The sequence below is a fragment of the Toxotes jaculatrix genome, chromosome 4 (genome assembly GCF_017976425.1).
Source record: "Toxotes jaculatrix isolate fToxJac2 chromosome 4, fToxJac2.pri, whole genome shotgun sequence".
NCBI lineage: Eukaryota > Metazoa > Chordata > Actinopteri > Toxotidae > Toxotes > Toxotes jaculatrix.
In genome coordinates this window covers 26,942,168-26,968,724 of record NC_054397.1, presented here as the reverse complement: position 1 = coordinate 26,968,724, position 26,557 = coordinate 26,942,168, and the positions used below count along the sequence as shown (strand labels likewise).

General features: G+C 43.6%; 4 protein-coding genes and 1 non-coding gene across 5 annotated transcripts; all 5 read left to right on the top strand.

The window, feature by feature from the left end:
• The first annotated feature begins 1,298 nt into the window (after nt 1–1,298).
• Nucleotides 1,299–5,334, top strand: gstt1b (glutathione S-transferase theta 1b). Its single transcript, XM_041036772.1, has 5 exons — nt 1,299–1,473; nt 2,004–2,091; nt 2,178–2,328; nt 3,493–3,669; nt 4,291–5,334. Exons 1-5 carry the CDS (start codon nt 1,362–1,364, stop codon nt 4,486–4,488), a joined length of 726 nt encoding a protein of 241 aa, XP_040892706.1. The 5' UTR covers nt 1,299–1,361; the 3' UTR covers nt 4,489–5,334.
• A 659-nt stretch (nt 5,335–5,993) lies between these two features.
• trnaa-agc lies at nt 5,994–6,066 on the top strand. Its single transcript has one exon. It is a non-coding gene; the product is annotated as a tRNA-Ala (tRNA).
• Nucleotides 6,067–10,086: 4,020 nt separating this feature from the next.
• Nucleotides 10,087–12,107, top strand: LOC121181021 (ladderlectin-like). Its single transcript, XM_041036773.1, has 9 exons — nt 10,087–10,131; nt 10,226–10,295; nt 10,377–10,406; nt 10,500–10,544; nt 10,958–10,990; nt 11,130–11,221; nt 11,348–11,473; nt 11,625–11,724; nt 11,889–12,107. The coding sequence occupies exons 2-9, from the start codon at nt 10,247–10,249 to the stop codon at nt 11,957–11,959; spliced, it is 546 nt and encodes a 181-aa protein (XP_040892707.1). The 5' UTR covers nt 10,087–10,131; nt 10,226–10,246; the 3' UTR covers nt 11,960–12,107.
• A 4,693-nt stretch (nt 12,108–16,800) lies between these two features.
• Nucleotides 16,801–18,719, top strand: LOC121180328 (ladderlectin-like). Its single transcript, XM_041035645.1, has 8 exons — nt 16,801–16,849; nt 16,963–16,992; nt 17,086–17,130; nt 17,544–17,576; nt 17,716–17,807; nt 17,934–18,059; nt 18,211–18,310; nt 18,475–18,719. Exons 1-8 carry the CDS (start codon nt 16,801–16,803, stop codon nt 18,543–18,545), a joined length of 546 nt encoding a protein of 181 aa, XP_040891579.1. The 3' UTR covers nt 18,546–18,719.
• Nucleotides 18,720–20,921: 2,202 nt separating this feature from the next.
• Nucleotides 20,922–25,713, top strand: LOC121180327 (C-type lectin domain family 4 member F-like). The gene is made up of 11 exons (XM_041035644.1): nt 20,922–20,983; nt 21,042–21,152; nt 22,779–22,952; nt 23,016–23,116; nt 23,210–23,239; nt 23,338–23,382; nt 24,489–24,521; nt 24,753–24,844; nt 24,971–25,096; nt 25,248–25,347; nt 25,518–25,713. The coding sequence occupies exons 1-11, from the start codon at nt 20,922–20,924 to the stop codon at nt 25,586–25,588; spliced, it is 945 nt and encodes a 314-aa protein (XP_040891578.1). The 3' UTR covers nt 25,589–25,713.
• Nucleotides 25,714–26,557: the final 844 nt, after the last annotated feature.

Below are 26,557 nucleotides of genomic sequence, written 5' to 3'. Positions count from 1 at the left end.
TGTTACTGTCTGCCACCTGAGCCATCGATAGGCAGCTGACGGACTTTGGAGACACAAGTGTAATACAGGAGACTGACTGCAGGGGTCTTGTACAAACAGTGTTCATGATTTGACATGTACTCACCTTTCCAAGTGAGGGTGAGGGTAGTATATCCAGAAAAGAAAAGTGATTCATTAAATCAAAGAACCTTCCGATGGCATTAAAAGTGTTCATATACACATTGTCCAACTCAGAACCATATATACTAACCAAAGCCTCAGGAATTATTCATTTCAAGTCTTTGAATTCATTTGCCGAATCCAAATACAACTACAGTATTACATTAAAATCACATAGAAAATAAAATATTAAAAGATAAAACCAGATTAATACAAATCAGAACCAGTGAGGAGAGAACAAAAACTACAATTAAAACCATACTGCTTATTTGATTTGACTTTGCTGGGCACAGCTGTAATAACTAGGCACAAACCCCCAGAACAATATATTCACAGAGCCAAAAGAATAATCCGTCAGAACATTTGGATCACATGCATGTGATAGTGTGTGTGGTAAATGGTTAAATCACTCCTCATTTGTACTGTAAAGACGAACAACAGGAACACAGAGAAGTCTGAGTTATAAAGATTTTCAGATGTCAGTGTGTCACCTTCCACCCAGTGGTCTGCCCCACTGAGACTGATCATGGGTTCAACTTCCACACAGATGGAGACACATCAGAGAGTACAGATATGGAGCAAGAGAATTCACTCTCTATTCTCTCCTTTGAGTGTTTACATTACCAGCACCCTCTAGCAGCAATGAGAGGAAACTAGAGAAAATGAAAGGAAGCAGAGGACTTCAGTAACAAGACACTGATATGTGATCCCTGTAAGCAGCGGTGCAAAGTTACAAAGTAAGAGCCATGGTGGAGCCATACCAAAAAATACAAATTAGTTACGATTTGACCAGTTTTACTAGTCTAAAAGACTATGACTGCCTTCAGGCTTTAAAAGCCACTGAAACCTTGTTGGAGTTGTGGTTAATTGCTGCTTTATTGTGGTTGAGGTGCTCAGCATCAGTGTGGAGACACTGTGGTAAAGAAGGACCTCTTACCTGGACCAGACTGGCCAGAGAGCCTGATGCATAACTGATTTATTGATTATTTCTCAAAACAACATACAATGAACCGAGTTGGTCCCAGGGAGTGGTGTTTAACTCAGTGGAGAGGTCGATGAAAAGGTCTGCGTGAGCCGGAGTAGGAGGGACGTGAACTATCTTAGTCAAAAAAAAAAGATCTTCGGTTCCTGAATCCAACTTTATAGCAGAGGCATCAGAAAGCGCAGGAGAGAAGGGACCGTCCGTGCATCGAGGCGCAGTCATGGCGTTGGAGCTGTATTTGGACCTGCTCTCTCAGCCCTGCCGCTCCGTTTATATGTTCGCCAAAAAGAACAACATCCCCTTTGACTTCAAGAAGCTTTCTCTGATGGACGGTGAGTTCACGTTCACACACGGGCCGAGGAAAACTCCTTGCCAGCATCAGAGACGTGGGACAGAAGGGACACTCTGTTTGGAAAAAAGACGGATTGTCTGCTCGTTAACTTTGCCTTCGACTCTGACCTGCAGTCGGTCACTGCAGAAACCGCAGAAACCGACATGGACACAGTCTACAGGTTTACAAAATACAGCTGAAGGCACGAAATTAAAGGAACAGTCCGTCACTTTTTTACTGAGTCATCAGAAAACGTTCCCTCCAGTGGGGTCAGCTGTGTGGTGCAATCACAAAGCTTATGTTTGGAAGTGAAAGTAAAAATCAGTATCTGTGATTGGCTGAAGATAGGGGAGGTGTAGATTATACTGTTTATAATATTACTCCCCATATCTGAGGGGAACAGCATCATTTAAACACACTCAGGATTCATCCCTATCACATGCAGCCCAGCTTGCGAATAGTCTTAGATAATTCTAGGCTGAAGGTTGATTGCTGCTGCTGACTGACCCAGGTGTGCGTGCTTGTTTTCAGGTGAGCAGTATGGAGAGGAGTTTGGGAAGATCAGCCTGATAAGAAAAGTCCCTGCTCTGCGAGATGGAGACTTCTGCCTGGCTGAGAGGTGACCAGTTAAACCTCATCAGTACTGTGGCCTGTGTAAAGCCGTGTGTCGTGTGTGGTGGTCATTATTGGTGTTTGCCTCTGCAGCATCGCCATCATGTTGTACCTGGCAGAGAAGTTTAAGACTCCAGACTTCTGGTACCCAGCTGATCTCCAGCAGCGCGCTCGCATCAACGAGTACCTGTCGTGGCAGCACATGGCCATCCGTATGCATGGATCCAAGATGTTCTGGCTCCGGGTATGGTCACTTACACCTGTCACAGTCTCTTAATTGTTAAAAGTGGGAGCTTTAACAACACCAGGCCAGTGCTGGTCTAAGTTGGAGCTTCTGAGGGAGGTTTCCTGCTGCTTTCTGTCGTTCTGCTGGTGTTTGCACTTTGATATGTCTTGGCTTGTTTGTCTCCCTTCGCTGCCACTGATTCACATGCAGTGAAAGGAATAAGCTGTTACTGGAAACATGGAGCTCTAAACTGTTTTCAGAGAAGTTTCTGTTGTATCATTTTCTTTTCACACTATATATCACTGAACTGTTACTTCTGCTTTCTGTAAATGACTTTTAAGTCAAGGCCAGTCTACTGTGTACGTGACCACAACGTGACCAGCTGCTCCCTGTTTCTGTTCAATCTTACACAAACAACAGTAATCAGCAGTAACAGGAAGACAGAGAGCTCCAGTACGAGCCATTCTTTGCGTGACCAGTGTTAAAACTTTCTTTTCAGCAGCTAGATCATTTCACATCATTAAAAACAACAGGTTTGGCTTGTGGCTGGTAATTACAGCCCGTGTGAATCTGTGATTTAGGAGCAGTTAGACGAGATTTTATTTGATACCGATTTTGTCTTAACCCATAGGCCTTTGCAGTAAAACTAGTAGAGGGAGAGATCTAGAAAGAAAATTGAGAGAGTGAGGGAGGGAGGGAAACCGCTTCCTGCTGCTACCACTCAGCCTGTTTTCACATGACAAGAAGACCTTTTGTTTTCCTCCCAACACTGTTTTGGGAAAGCGACAAAGATTAAACGCTGCATTTTTAGCAGGACCGCAACAGCCTGACCAGCCCTATAAATCTGAATGTCTGTCACTGAGTGACTAAGTAAAGAAGTTACACCATTGTTCAGTCCCATTGGCTGTTGCTATTTCAAAATGAATTGGAATAAGCTTTCCCTCCGCAGACACACCTCTCTAGGTTTTGACTTAGTCTTGTTTCTGTGTTCCTTGATCGTCTTTCAGGAAAAAAACACTTCTCATCACATGATCTGCTCAGTCTCTGTATCGGTGTTCATTTCCTCCTGAGAACATCGTTTTGTTTAAAGAATAAGCTCATTGACTGAATAGTGTGAGTAATGTGTTATTTAATCTGCACTTCCTGTAGATTCAAATCAGGATCCTTGTGTTTGTGCTGTAGCTTTTGATTCCCAAGATTCTGGGTGTGGAAGTCCCTCAGGATAAGCTGGACGCAGCATTGGAGGACCTGAATGGCTCCCTGAAACTCGTTGAAGAAAAGTTTATCCAGGACAGGCCCTTCATTGCAGGAGATCACATCTCATTGGCCGACCTGGTCGCCATTGTGGAGATCATGCAGGTGAGCATTCAGAATGGGTCAAATTCAGAGGACTGATAAAAAGGCCATGCAAGTTTATGTTACTGCCACAACACTGACATGTCATCGCCTCAAGTTGTTATAGTGAACCCGCAGTTTTAGAGCAACAGGACCATTCATCTGTGTGACTTTGTGAGTGGTGTTTGTTGCCACCTAATGAATCAAAGTCCAATAGTCACTGTCTTTTAGCTCTGTTTTTGGTCTGCACCAAGTCCTGAGGGAAATATCTTGCTCTTTAGCTGATAAATGCTCCACATACAGTGTGTACACGGCTTTATCAGAGTCAGAGATCAAAAAATCAGTAAAAAGAAAAGATTATGAATCTGAGCAGACAACATTCAGTACTTGACACTGGGTCAGTACCACAGAGTACTGAGGTTCAGTTCTCAGACCTGTGGGGAAGGTTACAGTCCTGCCTCTTCCACTCAGTCTAAACTCATCATCAACAGACATACTTACCATCTCAGTGCTTGTTAAGCCTGTAATTTAAATAACAGCTGGAAAAAATGGAGCTGATATGGGTCAGTGGTCAGAGGGGGCAGGATGAAGAGTTGGCTCTGTCCTCATTAACAGTTCTTTTCCTCCCCTCTGTCCCTCTGACAGCCCGTGGGCTCTGGCCTGGATGTGTTTGAGGGGAGACCCAAGCTGAGCGCGTGGCGGGATAGAGTCCAGGCCGCCATTGGAAAGGAGCTGTTCGACGAGGCCCACCAGGCCATCCTGGGAGCCCAGGAGAGCGTGACACTGATGGACGCCAGCAAGATGCAGTTCTTAAAGCCCAAGATCCTCAAGTTATTCATGTGAAGAGGAGAACTCTGGTTCTGTCCAAACTAACTCAGTAAAGTTTCTAACACTTTATTATCCAGCCTGTGATTTACAGTGTAGCTTAGCTGTATGAATCAGGCACCAATAAAATACTTAAATGATAACACGACTATGGGGAACAATGGAGTTACACCTGAGTGTTTTAGAGGAAAGGAGAAATAAATGCTACTCTGAAGTGTTTCTGTAAATACTGGTTACCTGACAATGGTTTTAACAACCTTTTTCTTATGGTGACACTGAAGAGTAAAAAGGGGAAAACAGCTACACATTATGTTGCAGCCCACATACTTTATTCCACTATAGCTACATGTAGTACCTGTAGGAAACAGTCTGTATTTTATTGGCGCCTGATTCATACAGGATACATTATAAAGTGTTAGCAAGTTTCCTTCCAAACTCAGAGCCAGCCCAGACAATACACATATCATCATACTTCTCTGTGGTTCCTTATGTAATGGATAATACACAGTGTGCATTCCCAGCATTTTGTATGAAGACCTCCCACTGTTTTACAGTAAGAGCAGCAGAATGTTCTCCTTCATGACAGCATCGGATGTGCAGGACTGGGACTGGGCCATGGAGACAGACAGACAGACAGACAGAGTTCTGGAGTCAGTCAGTTCAGACTTGGTTATGTAACTCGGAGGAATGTCAGCTGTGAGATAACTGCTCCTTTGAGAGCTGCAGCATTCCTGTGTCCACAAACAGTCATCAGGCTGTTTCCTCAGTGCTTCACGGAGGTCTGATGCAGTTCATCAGCTGTGCTTCATGTGATGAGACATGTTAACGCACCTTCAAGCCTTAATAAACCCTAACTCTGCTCTCTGTGTTTGTCACAGTCATGGTGATTTGTTGTCATTGTGTGGCTCCTGCAGTGAGAGATCATGGGGATAATGTTGTAAAGTGTGTATTGAAAAGGTCTGAGATGCGTTAACAGCTGTGGTGTCACTCTTTGTACTTGCAATCAGCTGGAAACTCAGTGTAGGAGTGACACTTCTGTGCTGGTTTGGGATCAGCAATGGTCAAACTGCTTCGCTTATTTTGTTCACTGGTGGCAAATATATAACTCAAAACAAGAAAAACGGTGCAATGCTGCCACCATGTGGAAAAAGCAAGGTCAGTTCACTACTAATGGGTAAGAATGTAAACGCTGGAAATACCATAGATTTCAACAACAGAAAAAAAAAGTCTGGAGTAAAGTAACAAAGTAAGTCTGGTTCCTTTACACCTGTTCACTATTAGAGCTCTTCTCCTTTCATCCACATCAGTGATGAAACACCACATAAAGAAGATGAGGGGCCGGTGGGACGCTGCTGCAGCAGCAGGGGCACAGTCAGCAGACTGAGCTGTGATAGCGTCAGGGCAAAGTGTTTGCACTGGGATCGATTGTTTCAGAATTTCCCATCTGCTCACAGATTGCCCGTCAGTATTAAAAACAACAGTTCCAGTGTGTGTGTCCAAAGTGTCCAGCCATGCTGTCAGAAGGGGGATTAGCTCAAATGGTAGAGCGCTCGCTTAGCATGCGAGAGGTAGCGGGATCGATGCCCGCATCCTCCAAACTAACGTTTTGTCGAGTGAATCTTGACCAGCTGCATCACCGTGTGGTACAGCAGCATTACTGCAGAGAGTGGTGGAGACCGCTGAGAAGATCACCAGGACTCCTCTCCGCAGAGCATCTATCACCATAGAGTCCACAGGAGAGATGCCTAAGGATCCCATCCACCCTCGGCACGGACTGTTCACACCTCTGTAGTGTTTAGAATTTATATAGTGTTTATTGTTTTGACATTCAGTTACACGTCTCCCTGTACATTTCATTGTACAGGGAGACATGTTTCCTCACTGTGCACATGACTGTAAACACTCTGACTTTGACACTTTGACTTGACTTCTTCCTCAACCTTTACCTTTAATTCAATTCAATTCAATTCAGTTTTATTTATATAGTTCCTTCCACAGTCTCAAAGCTCTTTATGGAGACCCAGAGTCTGACCCCAGAGCAAGCACTTAAGGCGACAGTGGCAAGAAAAAACTCCCTTTTAACAGGAAGAAACTTTGAGCAGAACCTGGCTCAGATGGGGGACCCTCCTGCTGATGGCCGGGCTGGGTGAAGGGAGGAAAAGGAGGAAGATAGGACAGCTGGGAATGGAGGAGAGGAGGAGAAGGACATGCAGCATATAAAACATTATACAAACAGGGTTGGTAGTGGACAATGTTAGAGGGCCAGCATTTAGATTACAGAACAGTTAGTGGATACTGTGTGCTCAGCAGATTACAGTTATGATAGGAAACAGAGCACAGAAGCAAAAAGCTGTCATGATTGGTAATTATTTACATTACAGTCTGCAGAGAATATTAATCCAAAATTTACCTGTAGCAGAGTGGAACATTGTTAGAAATGGATAATTGTAGACAATAAACAGCAGCAGGTGGGTGGAGCCAGGACCATAGACAGAGAACATGCAGCTCCAGAGCCAGAGATACCTGCAGAAAGGTACAGAGAAAGAGAGACCAGAGAGAAACAAGCACAGGACTACGGAAGGGAGAGGACACAGAGTTAATGACATGGAATAAAGGCTAATACATGTGAGAGTGGGTCTGAGGAGAGAAAAAGAGAGAAGAGGTGTGCAGAGGATCATGGGAAGTCTCCCAGCAGCCTAGGCCTATAGCAGCATAACTAAGGGATGGTTTAGTTGCCTGAGCCAGACCTAGAATAAAGACAGAATAATGCAATTTAATTAAACAGTACCACAATCTACAGGCCAGCCTCTCTGAGACAGTTTTACAGAATAAAAAACAAACAAACCAGAATACACTTGTACGGACCCTTCAGACTGTCACTTGAACATCATACCAGTTTTTCTTGGAGCCTCTATACCTCCATGTGGATTTTAATCAGTTTGCTCTATAGCTAACTGTATCATGCAGAGGAAACCTATGTCTGGGTCAGTTTGGTGTGGTTGAATTAAGCTAGAAATCTGGGCTGATGGATGCAGTAACAATGCAGTGAAAGACACTAGAAGGAAATGGGACATCTTAATTCCCACTTCTACAAATGAGCAAAACATTAACCGCTCAACAAGTGAAATATTAGACATTTAATGTTATAAAGACACATTGCCGTGTGGTCATGGGTTTTTCTCCGTTAAACAGCTCCTCCGCTGAACATAGTTCCTCTACGAGGAAATAAGCCATTTAGTTTGAATTGCTGACGCCTTGTGGTAACAACAAGCATGTTTTCATGAGACTCATCCAAAAACAGTTTGAGATTAAGTTTAAACAGAAACATGTCTACACACTGTTTTGTGTAAAAGGTCACATGACAAACAACTGTGTGAAATGTTGATCTCAGACAGAACAAATGACAGCAGCTGTCAAATTAATGGAGTGCCACGCTTTTCTCTCTGAAATTCAAAGGAGTAGAGGAATAAAGAAGCATCAAAATACTGGACTGTACTTAAAAGTACAATACAAGAGTAACCTAAACTGTATTTATGAGAACTTTCCTGTTCATATGTAGAAATTAAAAATTTATTTTAAAACATCCAAAATACAAACTGAGGAAAAGTTACCATCCTCTATCTACCTTCTTAAATCTTCTGTGTCTGATGAGGTGAAAAAAAAAAACCCTGCAGTATTAAACATTAAATGTTGTGGGTTTGCTGCCTGCATGTTTCCATTGTTGGTCTCAGCTGTTTTGTTGCTGCTTCTTGTCTAATTCTCAGTGGATTGTAGATGAATTTAGCCCATAAGGCTGTTTCTGTAAAGAACGTAGAACATTACTGACAGAGACAGAACATTACTGACAGAGACAGAACACCTTGATGAGACCTTGTGTGGCCTAGTAACTTCCACTACTGGAAGCCATGTGCTCTTCTTTATGACCACAACTATTTTACCTTCTTTACCTTTACCATCTGCAGCAATGAAGTGTTATCTCCTCTGTCTTCAGTCAGAGAGGTCAGCACTCTGCTCTGCTCTTCCCAACAGTCCACATCCTTTAACTCATAATCATAGATCTGAATCTCAACCAGGAAACAACATCATATTGTATATTTTATCCACTATCTCTCTCATAATGTTAGTTAATTGCTGCAGTTTTACAAATTATATTTATAACTTATGATTCACTTGATTGATGATTAACTTATGAATACTGCTGAGATGTTATCACATCAATATTTTCACTTTATCAAAGATTTTCTTCTTTTCCTCCAATGTTTCAAAAACCACTGCACCAAACTCCCTTCAAGGATCTTGTCATTTTAAATATGAAACATTTGCCAAAGTTCAAGCTCAGCACAGTCTGTGTTCTGTGAGAAAAGGTGAACTACCAACTGTTTAAAACACCTTTCCATCTTACAGGAATACAACATGAGAACCAGCCAGGAGCCCAGTTTGCTCCTTTCCACTGCAGGAAGAGTAACATTCCCAGCAGCGAGGCCTCAGTGTAGATGCTGGTTCTACTTTACTCACATGAAATTCTTACACAAGAGTCTGTGTGATTGTAAGTGTCTGCAAACTCTTGATGACGGGACAATAAAAGTAATGTTTGTAATAAACAGCAGTCTTTCTTCCTTGACTGATGCAGTGATGTACGTGTTTCTGTTATAATCCACTGCAGACTTACAGGAATGATGAAGAGACTTTCTTTATTCCATTGTGATCCTTCAGATGTGGACACATTTACTCATGGAGGTATTGATGGGAAGGAATGACAGGACCAGAAATGATGACCTTCATTCAAGGCCTCAACATGATGAGGAAATGCTTTGAATCCTTGAAGCTAAACATCAACAGCCTGTTTGCTCTGAGTTGGCAAAGAATGTACAAGAAGAGAAAGACTCCTCAGCACATGAACACATGAACATTCATTCCATGAATGCATGAACCCACTTTCATAAGCAGTAAGTATATTTGCTCAAGTCCGTACTCAGAGACAAAGTCCTGTTATTCAGTCTGTATTTGTCATCATGAAAAGAGCCAACACACACTGAGTATATCTGCTAACAAGTGCACACATTTAACAGACACTAGTTCACACAAGCCCTTCACCTGTCAATCATCCCTATAATACATTCATTTGACTTTTGTTTCCCCCTCACACACACACACACACACACACACACACACACACACCTAAACCTACACACAAACAAACACAGACAAACACACACCTTTCAAGAGTGATACACTTGACACAGGTCAAAGGTCAGTGGTAAAGGTTAGGTGTAAAGATGACATTAGAAGAGAAAGCTGGAAAAGACACACACACAGACACGCACACGCACACACACACACAGCCCAGTTTCTCTTGTTTGAAATCATTAACCTGCTGCGAGATCACAACAAGCAGGGAGTGGTTTGTGGGAAGTGTGTTCATGCTGTCAGGTAACAGATCAGAGATCTGCTTCAGATCTTTATGTGCACGTTTTCCCGCACACACAGAGCTGAGTCACAGACCAACATCAGCACGTTCTGCCGTCCACACGCCCACATCAACCAGACTCAGTGTGGTTCAGGTGTGTATATAAAGAGCAGAGCAGCCTCCTGTTGTCACTGCATCATCAGCTGTTACCTGAACATCATCATCATCATCATCAGCTCACATCTACCTGACAGGTAAGACTCCTGCTGGATTTCTTTTCATTCAGTGGAGCTGATGGTTCTGCTCTCTCTCTGTAGATTGACTGGCACTTTGTTTTTCTCCACACAGAACAATCAGTGGATCATCACCATGAAGACTGTCCTGCTTCTCTCTCTGCTCGTGTGTGCTGCATTTGCAGGTGAGACACACACACACACACACACACACTCTCTCACAGTAACTCCTCCTGTTACTGACAGTGCTGTGTTTCTCTGTGCAGCTCCAGCTGCAGATGAACAGAAGGCTCCAGGTCAGTATTGAAGCTATGAGCTTGAATCCACACAGAGACAGACAGTAAGAGCTGCATGGATCTGACACCAACATTCATGTGATTCATCCACAGAAGCAGCAGTGGAGGCCCCAGAGGAACACGTGGCTGCTGCACCTGGTCAGTGTCCTCTTTAAATCTCACGCAGCAGTTTTCTCTTTGGTTTCATGTCTGATGTAGTGACAGCCAGGGGGCGCCACCAGGGATTTGGGGTCCCATGAAAGGATACTGGGCCCCACCAGCACAGGCCAGGCCTGAAAATATAATACTGTGCAGACATGCATGCTACATTCTGCATATAGTGGAACTGACTATTGATGGTAAACATGTCTGCTGACGTCACCTGGACCTTCCTGTCTTTTTGTAGCTGTGGCTAATTGTAATGTCAGAACCTGTCAACTAAAAAGCAAAGAGGTCGACTACACTACATGTTCTGTGGCTCACACACACACACACACACATATACACACACTTTAATAATGTATATATGTTACTGTTCATTGTGTTGATTGTGTTTCTCTGTGTTTGTGCAGCAGGTGATGTTGAGGAGGCAGCAGCACCTCAATGTAAGAGCCACATCATTGTAATCAATGTCTTCTTTATTTTCACTCATGAAGGTGGTTGTCATGGCAACAAAGTCACAGCAGTCATGTGACATGTGTGCTGAAGTCCAGTTAATACTCTGTCTCCTCTGTCTCTCTGCAGCTCGTTTTAACTTCTGTCCAGACGGCTGGTTCAGCTACAACTCTCGCTGCTTCAAGTTTATCAATACTCCTCTGTCCTGGTACAGTGCTGAGGTACTGATACTCTAACTACTCTGTATTGTTACTGTGAGCAGTCAAACAACCATTGAGCTGAAGTGACACAACAAGTATTTATGTGTACAACCACAAAGATCCCTCTGTGCTTCCTCTGTCCATCAGGAACACTGCAACAGCCTGGGGGCCAACCTGGCCTCAGTCAGCAACCCCAGAGAGTACAGCTTCCTCCAGCAGATGACTCAGACAGCCGGTCAGAGCATCGCATGGCTGGGAGGCTTCAACCTGCAGGTCTGCATTTATCAAGACATATTAACTCAGTCAGTCCAGATCAAACCCAGGACCTGGTCCAAAGGGGGTCTGGAGTTGTACAAGATGGATATGAGAGCAAATGAAGAGACTAAGACATCACTTCTTTACACTCCTGCTCTTTGTCTCTCAGGGCCGGTGGATGTGGATTGACCGTGAAGGTTTCTACTACACCAACTGGTACTCCCCATCCTCCACCAGCAGCTACCCCTGCATGTACTTACGCTCCACCAGTAAGTCACGTCCTCGTCCTCACACTGATTTACTCAGGTTTCTGTGGAAAAAGGTCACTACCTGCTGTTGTAGTGGACACTATGGTGGATCATTTGTCAAGTGAAAAACAAAAGCATATTTGGTGTTAACGTTGTTCTTCTCTGTGTTTTTAATCAATCTTCAGATGGTTGGGGTAACACCCAGTGCGGCTCTGGTTATCGCTTCATCTGCTCCAAGAGCCCATTCAACTGTTAACATACATGCTAAACACCTGGAGCCTTGGGATGGATCAGCTGGGAGGTTTTTCCTGTTTCAAACCAACTTATGAACTTTGTTGTGTGTCTCACTGAATGACTGTTGTCCATTGTGTATTCTGATAAAGTGCTCAGTAACTGTTGTGTCAAAGCATTTGTGTTTGTGATTGTGGACGTTCGCTTCTTTTCTCTAATAAAGACGTTCAAGAACGGGACAGTGTGTGATCGTCCTTTAAGAGATCTGTTGAACAGTTATGGTTCATGTCCAGCTGCAGTCTGAAGATGATCAGAGTCACTGAAGCTCAGAGTCAGAAAGTCAACCTATGTGCTCACCAGAGTAGCTGTTCTGCCTTAATCCCTCTGCTGGTCTGGAGGTGGTATACACAGCCATGTGAGTCTGAATCAGGACTCACCAGAGGAGCTGTGGGCAGTAGGAACCATGAGTTCACCAACAAGGACATGATCCCTGGCTGGCTTCCCACCAACCAACACTTCAGATGTTGTTTGACTGAGTGTCCAGCCAAGCTGGAGGTTCTGCTGCTGTGGGCAGTAGGAACCATGAGTGCACCAACAAGGACATGATCCCTGGCTGGCTTCCCACCAACCAACACTTCAGATGTTGTTTGACTGAGTGTCCAGCCAAGCTGGAGGTTCTGCTGCTGTGGACAGAATAAACATCTCTGCAGCAGCTTTCCCTTCATGGTTCATGTGCTGTGGTGACTTCTGGTGACAACAAGTGTTTTCATGAGACACATCCAAAAACACTGTTTGAGATTAAGTGTATGGATTGAATCATTTAAACAGAGACATGGTTTGTGTAAAAGGTCACATGACAAAAAGGTCTAAGGCCACAGCTTTAATCATTAACAGTGGGTTTTATTTTATTGTATAAGCTCATTATTTCATCCATTGTGTAAAATGTTGATCTGAAAAGTAACTAATAACTACAGCTGTCAAATATATGTAGTGCAGTAAAAGGTAAAACTGAAGTATTAAATGTTAATCTGAAATCATCTGAAAGGAGGCACAGTCAGACGTCCAGGCTTTGAACCAGTATGGTACGTCTCACAAATGTACGAAAGAGGACCGAGACCAACCAGCGTGACCAATTGTAACATTAATGTAGGGAGTTTTTTCTTGCCACTGTCGCCTTAAGTGCTTGCTCTGGGGTCAGGCTCTGGGTCTCTGTAAAGCGCTTTGAGAGGATTTTGATTGTTGAAGGCGCTTTATAAATAAAATTGAATTGAAAAAGTTACCATCCTTCATCGACCTTCTTAAAGCTTCTGTGTCTGATGAGGTGAAAAAAAAACAACCCTGCAGTATTAAACATTAAATGTTGTGGGTTTGCTGCCTACATGTTTTCATTGTTGGTCTCAAATGTTTTGCTGCTGCTTCTTGTCTAATTCTCAGTAGACTGTAGATGAATTTAGTCTGTAAGGCTGTTTCTGTCAAGAACGTAGAACATTACTGACAGAGACAGAACACCTTGATGAGACCTTGTAGTCACTGGAGCCCTGATACTGTAGAGCTTCTCTTGTTCATACCACCTCCTCAGAACTCCTCAGTGAAGCCACTGAATGGTAGCTGCAAGATGTCACTGGTCCCATACAGTGCTGCACTGCACTGCACTGTGTAGAAGGCCCAGCCACTGATCTTCCTTTCAAGGGACTCAACTGTAATCAATGGGACTGCATAAACCAGCAGAGGCCTCTCAGACTTCTCTGATGAGCTGTGTGACTACACTGATGCTCCAAACAGCCGAAGACTCGGGAATTCCACCTCCTACACAGAGGGATCAGTGTAGCTGTTCTTGAGGAGAAACTCAGTCAGTCCTCAGGAAATGATGCTGAGAAACACCTTCCCTTCAATGCTTAGCAGTGAAATTATGCTAAACTGGTTGATGTTCTTGGAGTTTTCTGCTTTTGGATTCAAAAACGTCACTGTAGCTATACTCCACTCTCCTCCTCCTGCACATAACCTTCAAGATCTTCCATAGGTGTTGGAAGAGCTCTGGGCAGCCCTTATAGATGAGGCAGGGTACTCCACTGGGACCTGGAATGGAGGCTGAGTGTAGCGCCTTGGAGACCTCTTCAACCCCTATCAAACCTGGCTCCCTCTGGTTGAACTCTGTTGTTGAGGGGCTGGACTGATGAGGGCTTTGTTGGGTTCAAGCTTCTGTTTCCTTGTTGGATCACTCAGGACATCATGGAGGAAGTGGTTGACTTCTTCTGTTGAGAACATGAGACAGCCAAGGCGCTTGCCTCCAAGTAGAGCTTTAATATCAAACAAACACACTGTCATAATCAAATAAAGGCAAAATGACAAGGACCTCAATAATAAGAAAAAACAAAACCTGGCTCAGTTCACAGTTATATCACAGTAAGAATTATGTGTCACCCTATTCAGTAGGTAGGTTAAAGTTTTTACGCAGTTTATGGGTGTCCTAATGAGAAAACTGATTAATATCCCCTATAAAACTCCCAGAATGCACTGCAAAAAGCAACCATCAAGGCCTAACCACAATGTCAGTTCAGTCTGACTGAGCCTACTGCACTGAGCACTGAAGCCTTCACATCACCATATGTGAAGCACGTTTCAGTTTGATTCTTCTTTTATCATTATAGACTTTTATCATGATTTCATAATTAGTCTCCAAACATGGTAAAAGTACAAAGGATTTCCTTAAAGACACAGCTTGTTTACATTCTTGCCTGGAGTCTGTTGAGAAACAGGATCATAGTGAATGATATCATGGTTCAGAGATACAGAATCAGCACAGTGTCAATAACATGACGACTGTAAATGTGATCAGAACGTTTGTGAGTGTTTTAGATCTTGTGCAGGGAAAATGAGCCGGTGATTTGCTTTTCTTACTTTCTGTCATCGTGAATCTGCTCCTACACAGAGGCCAGTATTCAGCCTATCCCACGTCAGAGTTTGAACATGAAATGATGGTGAAATGTTTTACTGGAAGCCATGTGCTCTTCTTTATGACCACAACTATTTTACCTTTTCTTTTCATCTGCAGCAATGAAGTGTTATCTCCTCTGTCTTCAGTCAGAGAGGTCAGCACTCTGCTCTGCTCTTCCCAACAGTCCACATCCTTTAACTCATAATCATAGATCTGAATCTCAACCAGGAAACAACATCATATTGTATATTTTATCCACTATCTCTCTCATAATGTTAGTTAATTGCTGCAGTTTTACAAATTATATTTATAACTTATGATTCACTTGATTGATGATTAACTTATGAATACTGCTGAGATGTTACCACATCAACATTTTCACTTTATCAAAGATTTTCTTCTTTTCCTCCAATGTTTCAAAAACCACTGCACCAAACTCCCTTCAAGGATCTTGTCATTTTAAATATGAAACATTTGCCAAAGTTCAAGCTCAGCACAGTCTGTGTTCTGTGAGAAAAGATGAACTACCAACTGTTTAAAACACCTTTCCATCTTACAGGAATACAACATGAGAACCAGCCAGGAGCCCAGTTTGCTCCTTTCCACTGCAGGAAGAGTAACATTCCCAGCAGCGAGGCCTCAGTGTAGATGCTGGTTCTACTTTACTCACATGAAATTCTTACACAAGAGTCTGTGTGATTGTAAGTGTCTGTAAACTCTTGATGACGGGACAATAAAAGTAATGTTTGTAATAAACAGCAGTCTTTCTTCCTTGACTGATGCAGTGATGTACGTGTTTCTGTTATAATCCACTGCAGACTTACAGGAATGATGAAGAGACTTTCTTTATTCCATTGTGATCCTTCAGATGTGGACACATTTACTCATGGAGGTATTGATGGGAAGGAATGACAGGACCAGAAATGATGACCTTCATTCAAGGCCTCAACATGATGAGGAAATGCTTTGAATCCTTGAAGCTAAACATCAACAGCCTGTTTGCTCTGAGTTGGCAAAGAATGTACAAGAAGAGAAAGACTCCTCAGCACATGAACACATGAACATTCATTCCATGAATGCATGAACCCACTTTCATAAGCAGTAAGTATATTTGCTCAAGTCCGTACTCAGAGACAAAGTCCTGTTATTCAGTCTGTATTTGTCATCATGAAAAGAGCCAACACACACTGAGTATATCTGCTAACAAGTGCACACATTTAACAGACACTAGTTCACACAAGCCCTTCACCTGTCAATCATCCCTATAATACATTCATTTGACTTTTGTTTCCCCCTCACACACACACACACACACACACACACACACACACACCTAAACCTACACACAAACAAGCACAGACAAACACACACCTTTCAAGAGTGATACACTTGACACAGGTCAAAGGTCAGTGGTAAAGGTTAGGTGTAAAGATGACATTAGAAGAGAAAGCTGGAAAAGACACACACACAGACACGCACACGCACACACACACACAGCCCAGTTTCTCTTGTTTGAAATCATTAACCTGCTGCGAGATCACAACAAGCAGGGAGTGGTTTGTGGGAAGTGTGTTCATGCTGTCAGGTAACAGATCAGAGATCTGCTTCAGATCTTTATGTGCATGTTTTCCCGCACACACAGAGCTGAGTCACAGACCAACATCAGCACGTTCTGCCGTCCACACGCCCACATCAACCAGACTCAGTGTGGTTCAGGTGTGTATATAAAGAGCAGAGCAGCCTCCTGTTGTCACTGCATCATCAGCTGTTACCTGAACATCATCATCATCATCATCAGCTCACATCTACCTGACAGGTAAGACTCCTGCTGGATTTCTTTTCATTCAGTGGAGCTGATGGTTCTGCTCTCTCTCTGTAGATTGACTGGCACTTTGTTTTTCTCCTCACAGAACAATCAGTGCATCATCACCATGAAGACTGTCCTGCTTCTCTCTCTGCTCGTCTGTGCTGCATTTGCAGGTGAGACACACACACACACACACACACACACACACACACACACACACACACACACACACACACACACACAGTAACTCCTCCTGTTACTGACAGTACTGTGTTTCTCTGTGCAGCTCCAGCTGCAGATGAACAGAAGGCTCCAGGTCAGTATTGAAGCTATGAGCTTGAATCCACACAGAGACAGACAGTAAGAGCTGCATGGATCTGACACCAACATTCATGTGATTCATCCACAGAAGCAGCAGCGGAGGCCCCGGAGGAACACGTGGCTGCTGCACCTGGTCAGTGTCCTCTTTAAATCTCACGCAGCAGTTTTCTCTTTGGTTTCATGTCTGATGTAGTGACAGCCAGGGGGCGCCGCCAGGGATTTGGGGTCCCATGAAAAGATACTAGGCCCCACCAGCACAGGCCAGGCCTGAAAATATAATACTGTGCAGACATGCATGCTACATTCTGCATATAGTGGAACTGACTATTGATGGTAAACATGTCTGCTGACGTCACCTGGACCTTCTTGTCTTTTTGTAGCTGTGACTAATTGTAATGTCAGAACCTGTCAACTAAAAAGCAAAGAGGTCGACTACACTACATGTTCTGTGGCTCACACACACACACACACACATATACACACACTTTAATAATGTATATATGTTACTGTTCATTGTGTTGATTCTGTTTCTCTGTATTTGTGCAGCAGGTGATGTTGAGGAGGCAGCAGCACCTCAATGTAAGAGCCACATCATTGTAATCAATGTCTTCTTTATTTTCACTCATGAAGGTGGTTGTCATGGCAACAAAGTCACAGCAGTCATGTGACATGTGTGCTGAAGTCCAGTTAATACTCTGTCTCCTCTGTCTCTCTGCAGCTCGTTTTAACTTCTGTCCAGACGGCTGGTTCAGCTACAACTCTCGCTGCTTCAAGTTTATCAATACTCCTCTGTCCTGGTACAGTGCTGAGGTACTGATACTCTAACTACTCTGTATTGTTACTGTGAGCAGTCAAACAACCATTGAGCTGAAGTGACACAACAAGTATTTATGTGTACAACCACAAAGATCCCTCTGTGCTTCCTCTGTCGATCAGGAACACTGCAACAACCTGGGGGCCAACCTGGCCTCAGTCAGCAACCCCAGAGAGTACAGCTTCCTCCAGCAGATGACTCAGACAGCCGGTCAGAGCATCGCATGGCTGGGAGGCTTCAACCTGCAGGTCTGCATTTATCAAGACATATCAGCTCAGTCAGTCCAGATCAAACCCAGGACCTGGTCCAAAGGGGGTCTGGAGTTGTATAAGATGGATATGAGAGCAAATGAAGAGACTAAGACATCACTTCTTTACACTCCTGCTCTTTGTCTCTCAGGGCCGGTGGATGTGGATTGACCGTGAAGGTTTCTACTACACCAACTGGTACTCCCCATCCTCCACCAGCAGCTACCCCTGCATGTACTTACGCTCCACCAGTAAGTCACGTCCTCGTCCTCACACTGATTTACTCAGGTTTCTGTGGAAAAAGGTCACTACCTGCTGTTGTAGTGGACACTATGGTGGATCATTTGTGAAGTGAAAAACAAAAGCATATTCGGTGTTAATCTTGTTCTTCTGTCTGTTTTTAATCAAACTTCAGATGGTTGGGGTAACACCCAGTGTGGCTCTGGTTATCGCTTCATCTGCTCCAAGAGCCCATTCAACTGTTAACATACATGCTAAACACCTGGAGCCTTGGGATGGATCAGCTGGGAGGTTTTTCCTGTTTCAAGGCAACTTATGAACTTTGTTGTGTGTCTCACTGAATGACTGTTGTCCATTGTGTATTCTGATAAAGTGCTCAGTAACTGTTGTGTCAAAGCATTTGTGTTTGTGATTGTGGACGTTCGCTTCTTTTCTCTAATAAAGACGTTCAAGAACGGGACAGTGTGTGATCGTCCTTTAAGAGATCTGTTGAACAGTTATGGTTCATGTCCAGCTGCAGTCTGAAGATGATCAGAGTCACTGAAGCTCAGAGTCAGAAAGTCAACCTATGTGCTCACCAGAGTAGCTGTTCTGCCTTAATCCCTCTGCTGGTCTGGAGGTGGTATACACAGCCATGTGAGTCTGAATCAGGACTCACCAGAGGAGCTGTGGGCAGTAGGAACCATGAGTGCACCAACAAGGACATGATCCCTGGCTGGCTTCCCACCAACCAACACTTCAGATGTTGTTTGACTGAGTGTCCAGCCAAGCTGGAGGTTCTGCTGCTGTGGACAGAATAAACATCTCTGCAGCAGCTTTCCCTTCATGGTTCATGTGCTGTGGTGACTTCTGGTGACAACAAGTGTTTTCATGAGATACATCCAAAAACACTGTTTGAGATTAAGTTTATAGCATGAATCACTTAAACAGAGAAATGACTAAACATTGGTTTGTGTTAAAGGTCACAAGACAAACAGGTCTGATGCCACAGCTTTAATCATCAAGATTGGGTTTTATTTTATTTTAGAAGTTTATTATATCATGCAATGTGTAATTTGTTGATCTGAAAAGTAACTAAGATCTACAGCTGTCAAATACATTTAGAGCACTGAAAAATAAACACATCTCTGAGGTGTGGAGGAGTCGAAGTACAAAGCAGCACCAAAGCACTGTACTGTACATAAGTACAAAACTATAATAAAACTATTTAGTTGCTTTCCACCACTGCTGAAGGTAGTTCATCTATTACAAATGTTTATCTTCGCCCTCGGTGAAACACACTGTTTGTATATGGAACAAAGTGGTTTTATTGGTAAAGTTGCTCAATATGAAGCTGAACTCAACCAGATGAGCATCCCCAAACTTAGACTGTCACCAAGCTGAATCTGCTCAATACTACTGATGCATTTTCTACTAAATAAGGCTCCTAAAATGTTACCAGGCATGATGTTTCAGTTTCTTCAAGAAACACTGCACCATACTTCACATAAACCAACACTATATTTTTGAGAACATTACCGGTAATTTGTTAAGGTCTGAATTTATTTTTAAATAAAAAGGTGATGATCATGCCTGGTCGGAGTGACTTTGTCGCAATGTGCTGTGGAAACTTCAGCTGCTTCCCTAGATCAACCTGCAGGTTTCAGTCAGAGGTGGAGTAGAAGAGGCCAGAGGTGTGGACTCGAGTCAGACTCGAGTCATGAATTTCATGACTTTAGACTCGACTTGACAAAATGTAAAGAGACTTGCAACTCGACTTGGACTTTAACATCAGTGACTTGTGACTTCACTTGGACTTGAGCCTTTTGACTCGACAAGACTTGCTACTTTCCTCAAAAACCCAAAGATTAAAAAGGATGTTATTAAGGAACGCTTTGTATCTTTCTTTGTATGTGTGCGTCTGTGTGTGTATGTGCTGTTGGCACAACATCCAATCAAATTAGATCAACGTTGTTTTGATCCGACCGCATCCATCCAATCAAACTGCAGGACAACCAATGAAGACGGACTGTCAAACAGCGCGCTAGCTGGAAAAAATGATACCAAAGATAGTTTCGTTCGGGTATAAAAGCTACGAGGTGGTCAATAAAAAACGAATTGCAATATGCAAAACATGTGGCTCGAAGATTACAGATGGAGACGCAACAACTTCGAACTTCGTTCGACATCTGAAGTTGCACAAAGAAAGGTAAGTTCTGAATGAAAGCTTACATTTATTGGCTAAGTAGCTAATTTTTCTTTGCTGTGTAGCTAAATCATTGCAAACACGGTAATTTGTTGCGTCTACTGCGAGTTCACTCCCTTATTCATACCTTTGTTAAGTATTTTTTACCAGGGCTATGGTTGAGGTACTTATACATAACATTAGTCAAGGTATCACACAGTAGACGGCGGTTAGGACGAGTTAGGACTCGAAAGGACTTGAAACTCAAAGTGTAGGACTCGGGACTTGCCTGTCTTGACTTGGGACTTGACTCGGGACTTGAGGGCCAAGACTTGAGACTTACTTGGGACTTACAAAACAATGACTTGGTCCCACCTCTGGAAGAGGCCTGTAGCTGTTTTCGGTTGTGGGTGGGGTTTCTGTCCAGCACTGACAAAGGTGATTTGCTTCTTTGGGGCATGGTGGTGTTTGCTGGTGCTTATGGTTGTGGCTATGGTCTCAACAACCACCTTGAAAAAAGGTAATCCTGCATTGCAGTGTACTTTCCCACCTTGTCCACACACCCTTCTGCCCCACAGCCCTGCTCACTCCCCCTTCCTCCACGCCTGCTCTGACCTCTTCCTGGGCCTCCTTGCCCTGGGCCCTGCCGACCTGCCAGGTCAGACCTGGACCTTTGTGAAGTACCACAGGTCTGCTTTGCCTGATGCCATGGCACCCAGCAGTACCTTTTATCTTAGCTGTGACTCTGCCACCTGCACTGCTTTTTCTGCCCTTCATTTCCTGCCTTTTCTCATCTCGATGCCAGCTGATGACACCTTGTAGTCCTTGGAGTCTCTGACTGTAGGGCTTTTCTTGTTCATGCCACCTTGAACACCTCTGTGAGGCCACTGAATGGTAGCTGCAAGGTTATTACTGGTCCTATACAGTGCTGCACTGGTGAGGCTCTGTGGAAGGTTCCGGAAAATGAGCCAGTGATTTGCTTCTCTTACTTTCTGTCATCGTGAATCTGCTCCTGCACAGAGGCCAGTATTCAGCCTATCATATGTCAGAGTTAGAAAATAAAATGATGGTGAAATGTTTAACTGGAAGCCATGTGCTCTTTACTATTCCTCTGCAGCAATGACCTGTTATCTGCTCTGTCTTCAGTCAGAGAGATCAGCACTCTGCCCTGCTCTTCCCAACAGTCCACATCCTTTAACTCATAATCATAGATCTGAATCTCAACCAGGAAACAACATCATATTGTATGTTTTATCCCACTATCTCGCTCATAATGTTAGTTAATTGCTACAGTTTTACAAATTATATTTATAACTCATCATTCACCTGATTGATGATTAACTTATGAATACTGCACAGATGTTATCACATCAACATTTTCACTTTATCAAAGATTTTCTTCTACGACTAACTACCAGTTGGCTCCTTTCCACTGCAGGAAGAGTAACATTCCCAGCAGCGAGGCCTCAGTGTAGATGCTGGCTCTACTTTACTCACATGAAATTCTTACACAAGAGTCTGTGTGATTGTAAGTGTTTGTAAACTCTTGATGATGGGACAATAAAAGTAATGTTTGTAATAAATAGCAGTCTTTTTTCCTTGACTTGAATCCACTGGAGACTTACAGGAACAATAAACAGACTTTAGACTTTCTTTAATTTGTAATCCTTCAGATGTGGACATATTTACACATGGAAGTATTGATGGGAAGGAACGACAGGACCAGAAATGATGACCTTCATTCAAGGCCTCAACATGATGAGGAAATGCTTTGAATCCTTGAAGCTAAACATCAACAGCCTGTTTGCTCTGAGTTGGCAAAGAATGTACAAGAAGAGAAAGACTCCTCAGCACATGAACACATGAACATTCATTCCATGAATGCATGAACCCACTTTTATAAGCAGTAAGTATATTTGCTCAAGTCCGTACTCAGAGACAAAGTCCTGTTATTCAGTCTATTTGTCATCATGAAAAGAGCCAACACACACTGAGTATATCTGCTAACAAGTGCACACATTTAACAGACACTAGTTCACACAAGCCCTTCACCTGTCAATCATCCCTATAATACATTCATTTGACTTTTGTTTCCCCCTCACACACACATACACACACTCACACACACACACACACACACAGACACACACACACACACACACACACACAGCCCAGTTTCTCTTGTTTGAAATCATTAACCTGCTGCGAGATCACAACAAGCAGGGAGTGGTTTGTGGGAAGTGTGTTCATGCTGTCAGGTAACAGATCAGAGATCTGCTTCAGATCTTTATGTGCACGTTTTCCCGCACACACAGAGCTGAGTCACAGACCAACATCAGCACGTTCTGCCGTCCACACGCCCACATCAACCAGACTCAGTGTGGTTCAGGTGTGTATATAAAGAGCAGAGCAGCCTCCTGTTGTCACTGCATCATCAGCTGTTACCTGAACATCATCATCATCATCATCAGCTCACATCTACCTGACAGGTAAGACTCCTGCTGGATTTCTTTTCATTCAGTGGAGCTGATGGTTGTGCTCTCTCTCTGTAGATTGACTGGCACTTTGTTTTTCTCCACACAGAACAATCAGTGCATCATCACCATGAAGACTGTCCTGCTTCTCTCTCTGCTCGTGTGTGCTGCATTTGCAGGTGAGACACACACACACACACACACACACACACACACACACTCTCTCACAGTAACTCCTCCTGTTACTGACAGTACTGTGTTTCTCTGTGCAGCTCCAGCTGCAGATGAACAGAAGGCTCCAGGTCAGTATTGAAGCTATGAGCTTGAATCCACACAGAGACAGACAGTAAGAGCTGCATGGATCTGATCTGACACCAACATTCATGTGATTCATCCACAGAAGCAGCAGTGGAGGCCCCGGAGGAACACGTGGCTGCTGCACCTGGTCAGTGTCCTCTTTAAATCTCACGCAGCAGTTTTCTCTTTGGTTTCATATCTGATGTAGTGACAGCATAGACTGTATAAGACATGGACGTAGCACCCGTGACGTCACCCATTGGTTTCGGGGAGTCGGTTTTGTGACCAAACCATGGGCATTTGAGCTGCGCCATCTTGCATTTTAGTGGAAGTGTACTTTCCATATTTGGCGAAGAGGCGGTTACTCTGTGGGTCAGCAGGGGTCAGCCGGCCAAGAACCCGACCACTTAGCTCGGAGCAACTGAGCTAGCCTAAGGCTAATCAGCTAGGCTAACAAGCTAAGCGGCAGCTACACGTCAACATTGGCAAACAAACACAGACACTGCAGCCCCTATCAAACGCTGGAGGTAGCCAGAGGCCTTTGGATGTAGCCGCCTAGCCCAGCCGATGCTTTAGCAAAGAGCTAACTACCAGTGCCTGTCTATGGAGCTGTCACTCAACGTAACCACACCCTAATTTATGTAAGAATTTTGAGCCTAACACTAAAACGGTTGTGGTACAAAAAAAATTCACCCCCCTCACAGTGTTCACGGAAGTGGAAACTATCAGTAGAGACCAAAAACAAAAAATGTACCACGCTGTAAATATGTTTTCTTAGGCTGTAAAGTTGGCTATTTTAACATGGGGGTCAATGGAGAATTGCTCACTTCTGGAGCCAGACCCCAGCGGCAGCCGAGGAACTGCAGCTTTTTGAACGTGGAAGTTATCCTTCCTGCTGAAACCTACAACTGCCCCCTTGAGTGACAGCCAGGGGGCGCCACCAGGGATTTGGGGTCCCATGAAAAGACACTGGGCCCCACCAGCACAGGCCAGGCCTGAAAATATAATACTGTGCAAACATGCATGCTACATTCTGCATATAGTGGAACTGACTATTGATGGTAAACACCTGGACCTTCTTGTCTTTTAGTAGCTGTGACTAATTGTAATGTCAGACCCTGTCAACTAAAAAGCAAAGAGGTCGACTACACTACATGTTCTGTGGCTCACACACACACACATACATATACACACACTTTAATAATGTATATATGATGTTCATTGTGTTGATTGTGTTTCTCTGTGTTTGTGCAGCACATGATGTTGAGGAGGCAGCAGCACCTCAATGTAAGAGTCACATCATTATAATCAATATTTTCTTTATGTTCACTCATGAAGGTGGTGGTCATGGTAACAAATTACAAAGACACAGCAGTCATGTGACGTGTGAGGCTGTTCAACCCAACCTGCCTAGTTTAGACAGCACTGCTACCTGTTGAGTAGACTGGATCAGATACATCATTCAGCATATTTCAGCTGAAGTCCAGTTAATACTCTGTCTCCTCTGTCTCTCTGCAGCTCGTTTTAACTTCTGTCCAGACGGCTGGTTCAGCTACAACTCTCGCTGCTTCAAGTTTATCAATACTGCCCTGTCCTGGTACAGTGCTGAGGTACTGATACTCTAACTACTCTGTATTGTTACTGTGAGCAGTCATACAACCATTGAGCTGAAGTGACGCAACAAGTATTTATGTGTACAACCACAAAGATCCCTCTGTGCTTCCTCTGTCCATCAGGAACACTGCAACAGCCTGGGGGCCAACCTGGCCTCAGTCAGCAACCCCAGAGAGTACAGCTTCCTCCAGCAGATGACTCAGACAGCCGGTCAGAGCATCGCATGGCTGGGAGGCTTCAACCTGCAGGTCTGCATTTATCAAGACATATCAGCTCAGTCAGTCCAGATCAAACCCAGGACCTGGTCCAAAGGGGGTCTGGAGTTGTACAAGATGGATATGAGAGCAAATGAAGAGACTAAGATATCACTTCTTTACACTCCTGCTCTTTGTCTCTCAGGGCCGGTGGATGTGGATTGACCGTGAAGGTTTCTACTACACCAACTGGTACTCCCAATCCTCCCCCAGCAGCTACCCCTGCATGTACTTACGCTCCACCAGTAAGTCAAGTCCTCGTCCTCACACTGATTTACTCAGGTTTCTGTGGAAAAAGGTCACTACCTGCTGTCGTAGTGGACACTATGGTGGATCATTTGTCAAGTGAAGAAGAAAAACAAAAGCATATTCGGTGTTAATCTTGTTCTTCTGTCTGGTTTTAATCAAACTTCAGATGGTTGGGGTAACACCCAGTGTGGCTCTGGTTATCGCTTCATCTGCTCCAAGAGCCCATTCAGCTGTTAACATACATGCTAAACACCTGGAGCCTTGGGATGGATCAGCTGGGAGGTTTTTCCTGTTTCAAGGCAACTTATGAACTTTGTTGTGTGTCTCACTGAATGACTGTTGTCCATTGTGTATTCTGATAAAGTGCAAAGCATTTGTGTTTGTGTTTGTGGACGTTCGCTTCTTTTCTCTAATAAAGACGTTCAAGAACGGGACAGTGTGTGATCGTCCTTTAAGACATCTGTTGAACAGTTATGGTTCATGTCCAGCTGCAGTCTGAAGATGATCAGAGTCACTGAAGCTCAGAGTCAGAAAGTCAGAAAGTCAACCTATGTGCTCACCAGCCTTGTATCAAAGCTGTTCAGATAACGCCCTGTAAATATATCAGAACTAACACTGTGACCCATGGCTTTGGTGCTGTAAGCAGTTTGGTAAATCACAGAAAAGAACAACTTTTCTTCAGTAAGTTATAAAGAGCAACTGGCTGCAGAACAAAGACATTCTCAAACTTACAAGTGGAAAAAGGAGTTTGAAGCTTTCCTTCCACAGTAAGGTAAATAAGATTCTAGTCCACCTCTGTGGGACATTTTTTTGCCAGAGTTCTTCTTCATGTCTCAAAATGTGGCTTTGCCAGTTTCTCTGCACTTCTGTTCTTGTTTCTGTCTGGAGGTGGTGTACATAGCTATGTTAGTCTGAATCAGGACTCACCAGAGGGTTTTATTTTATTTTAGAAGTTTATTATATCGTCCAATGTGTAATATGATGATCTGAAAAGTAACTAAGCACTGAAAAATAAACACGTCTCTGAGGTGTGGAGGAGTCGAAGTACAAAGCAGCATCAAAGTATTGTACCGTACTTAAGTACAAAACTATAATAAAACTACCACCATTGCTGAAGGTTTATCATCTATTATAAATGTTTATCTTCAGCCTCAGTAAAACAAACTGTATATGGAACAAACTGGTTGTATTGGTAAAGTTGAGTTT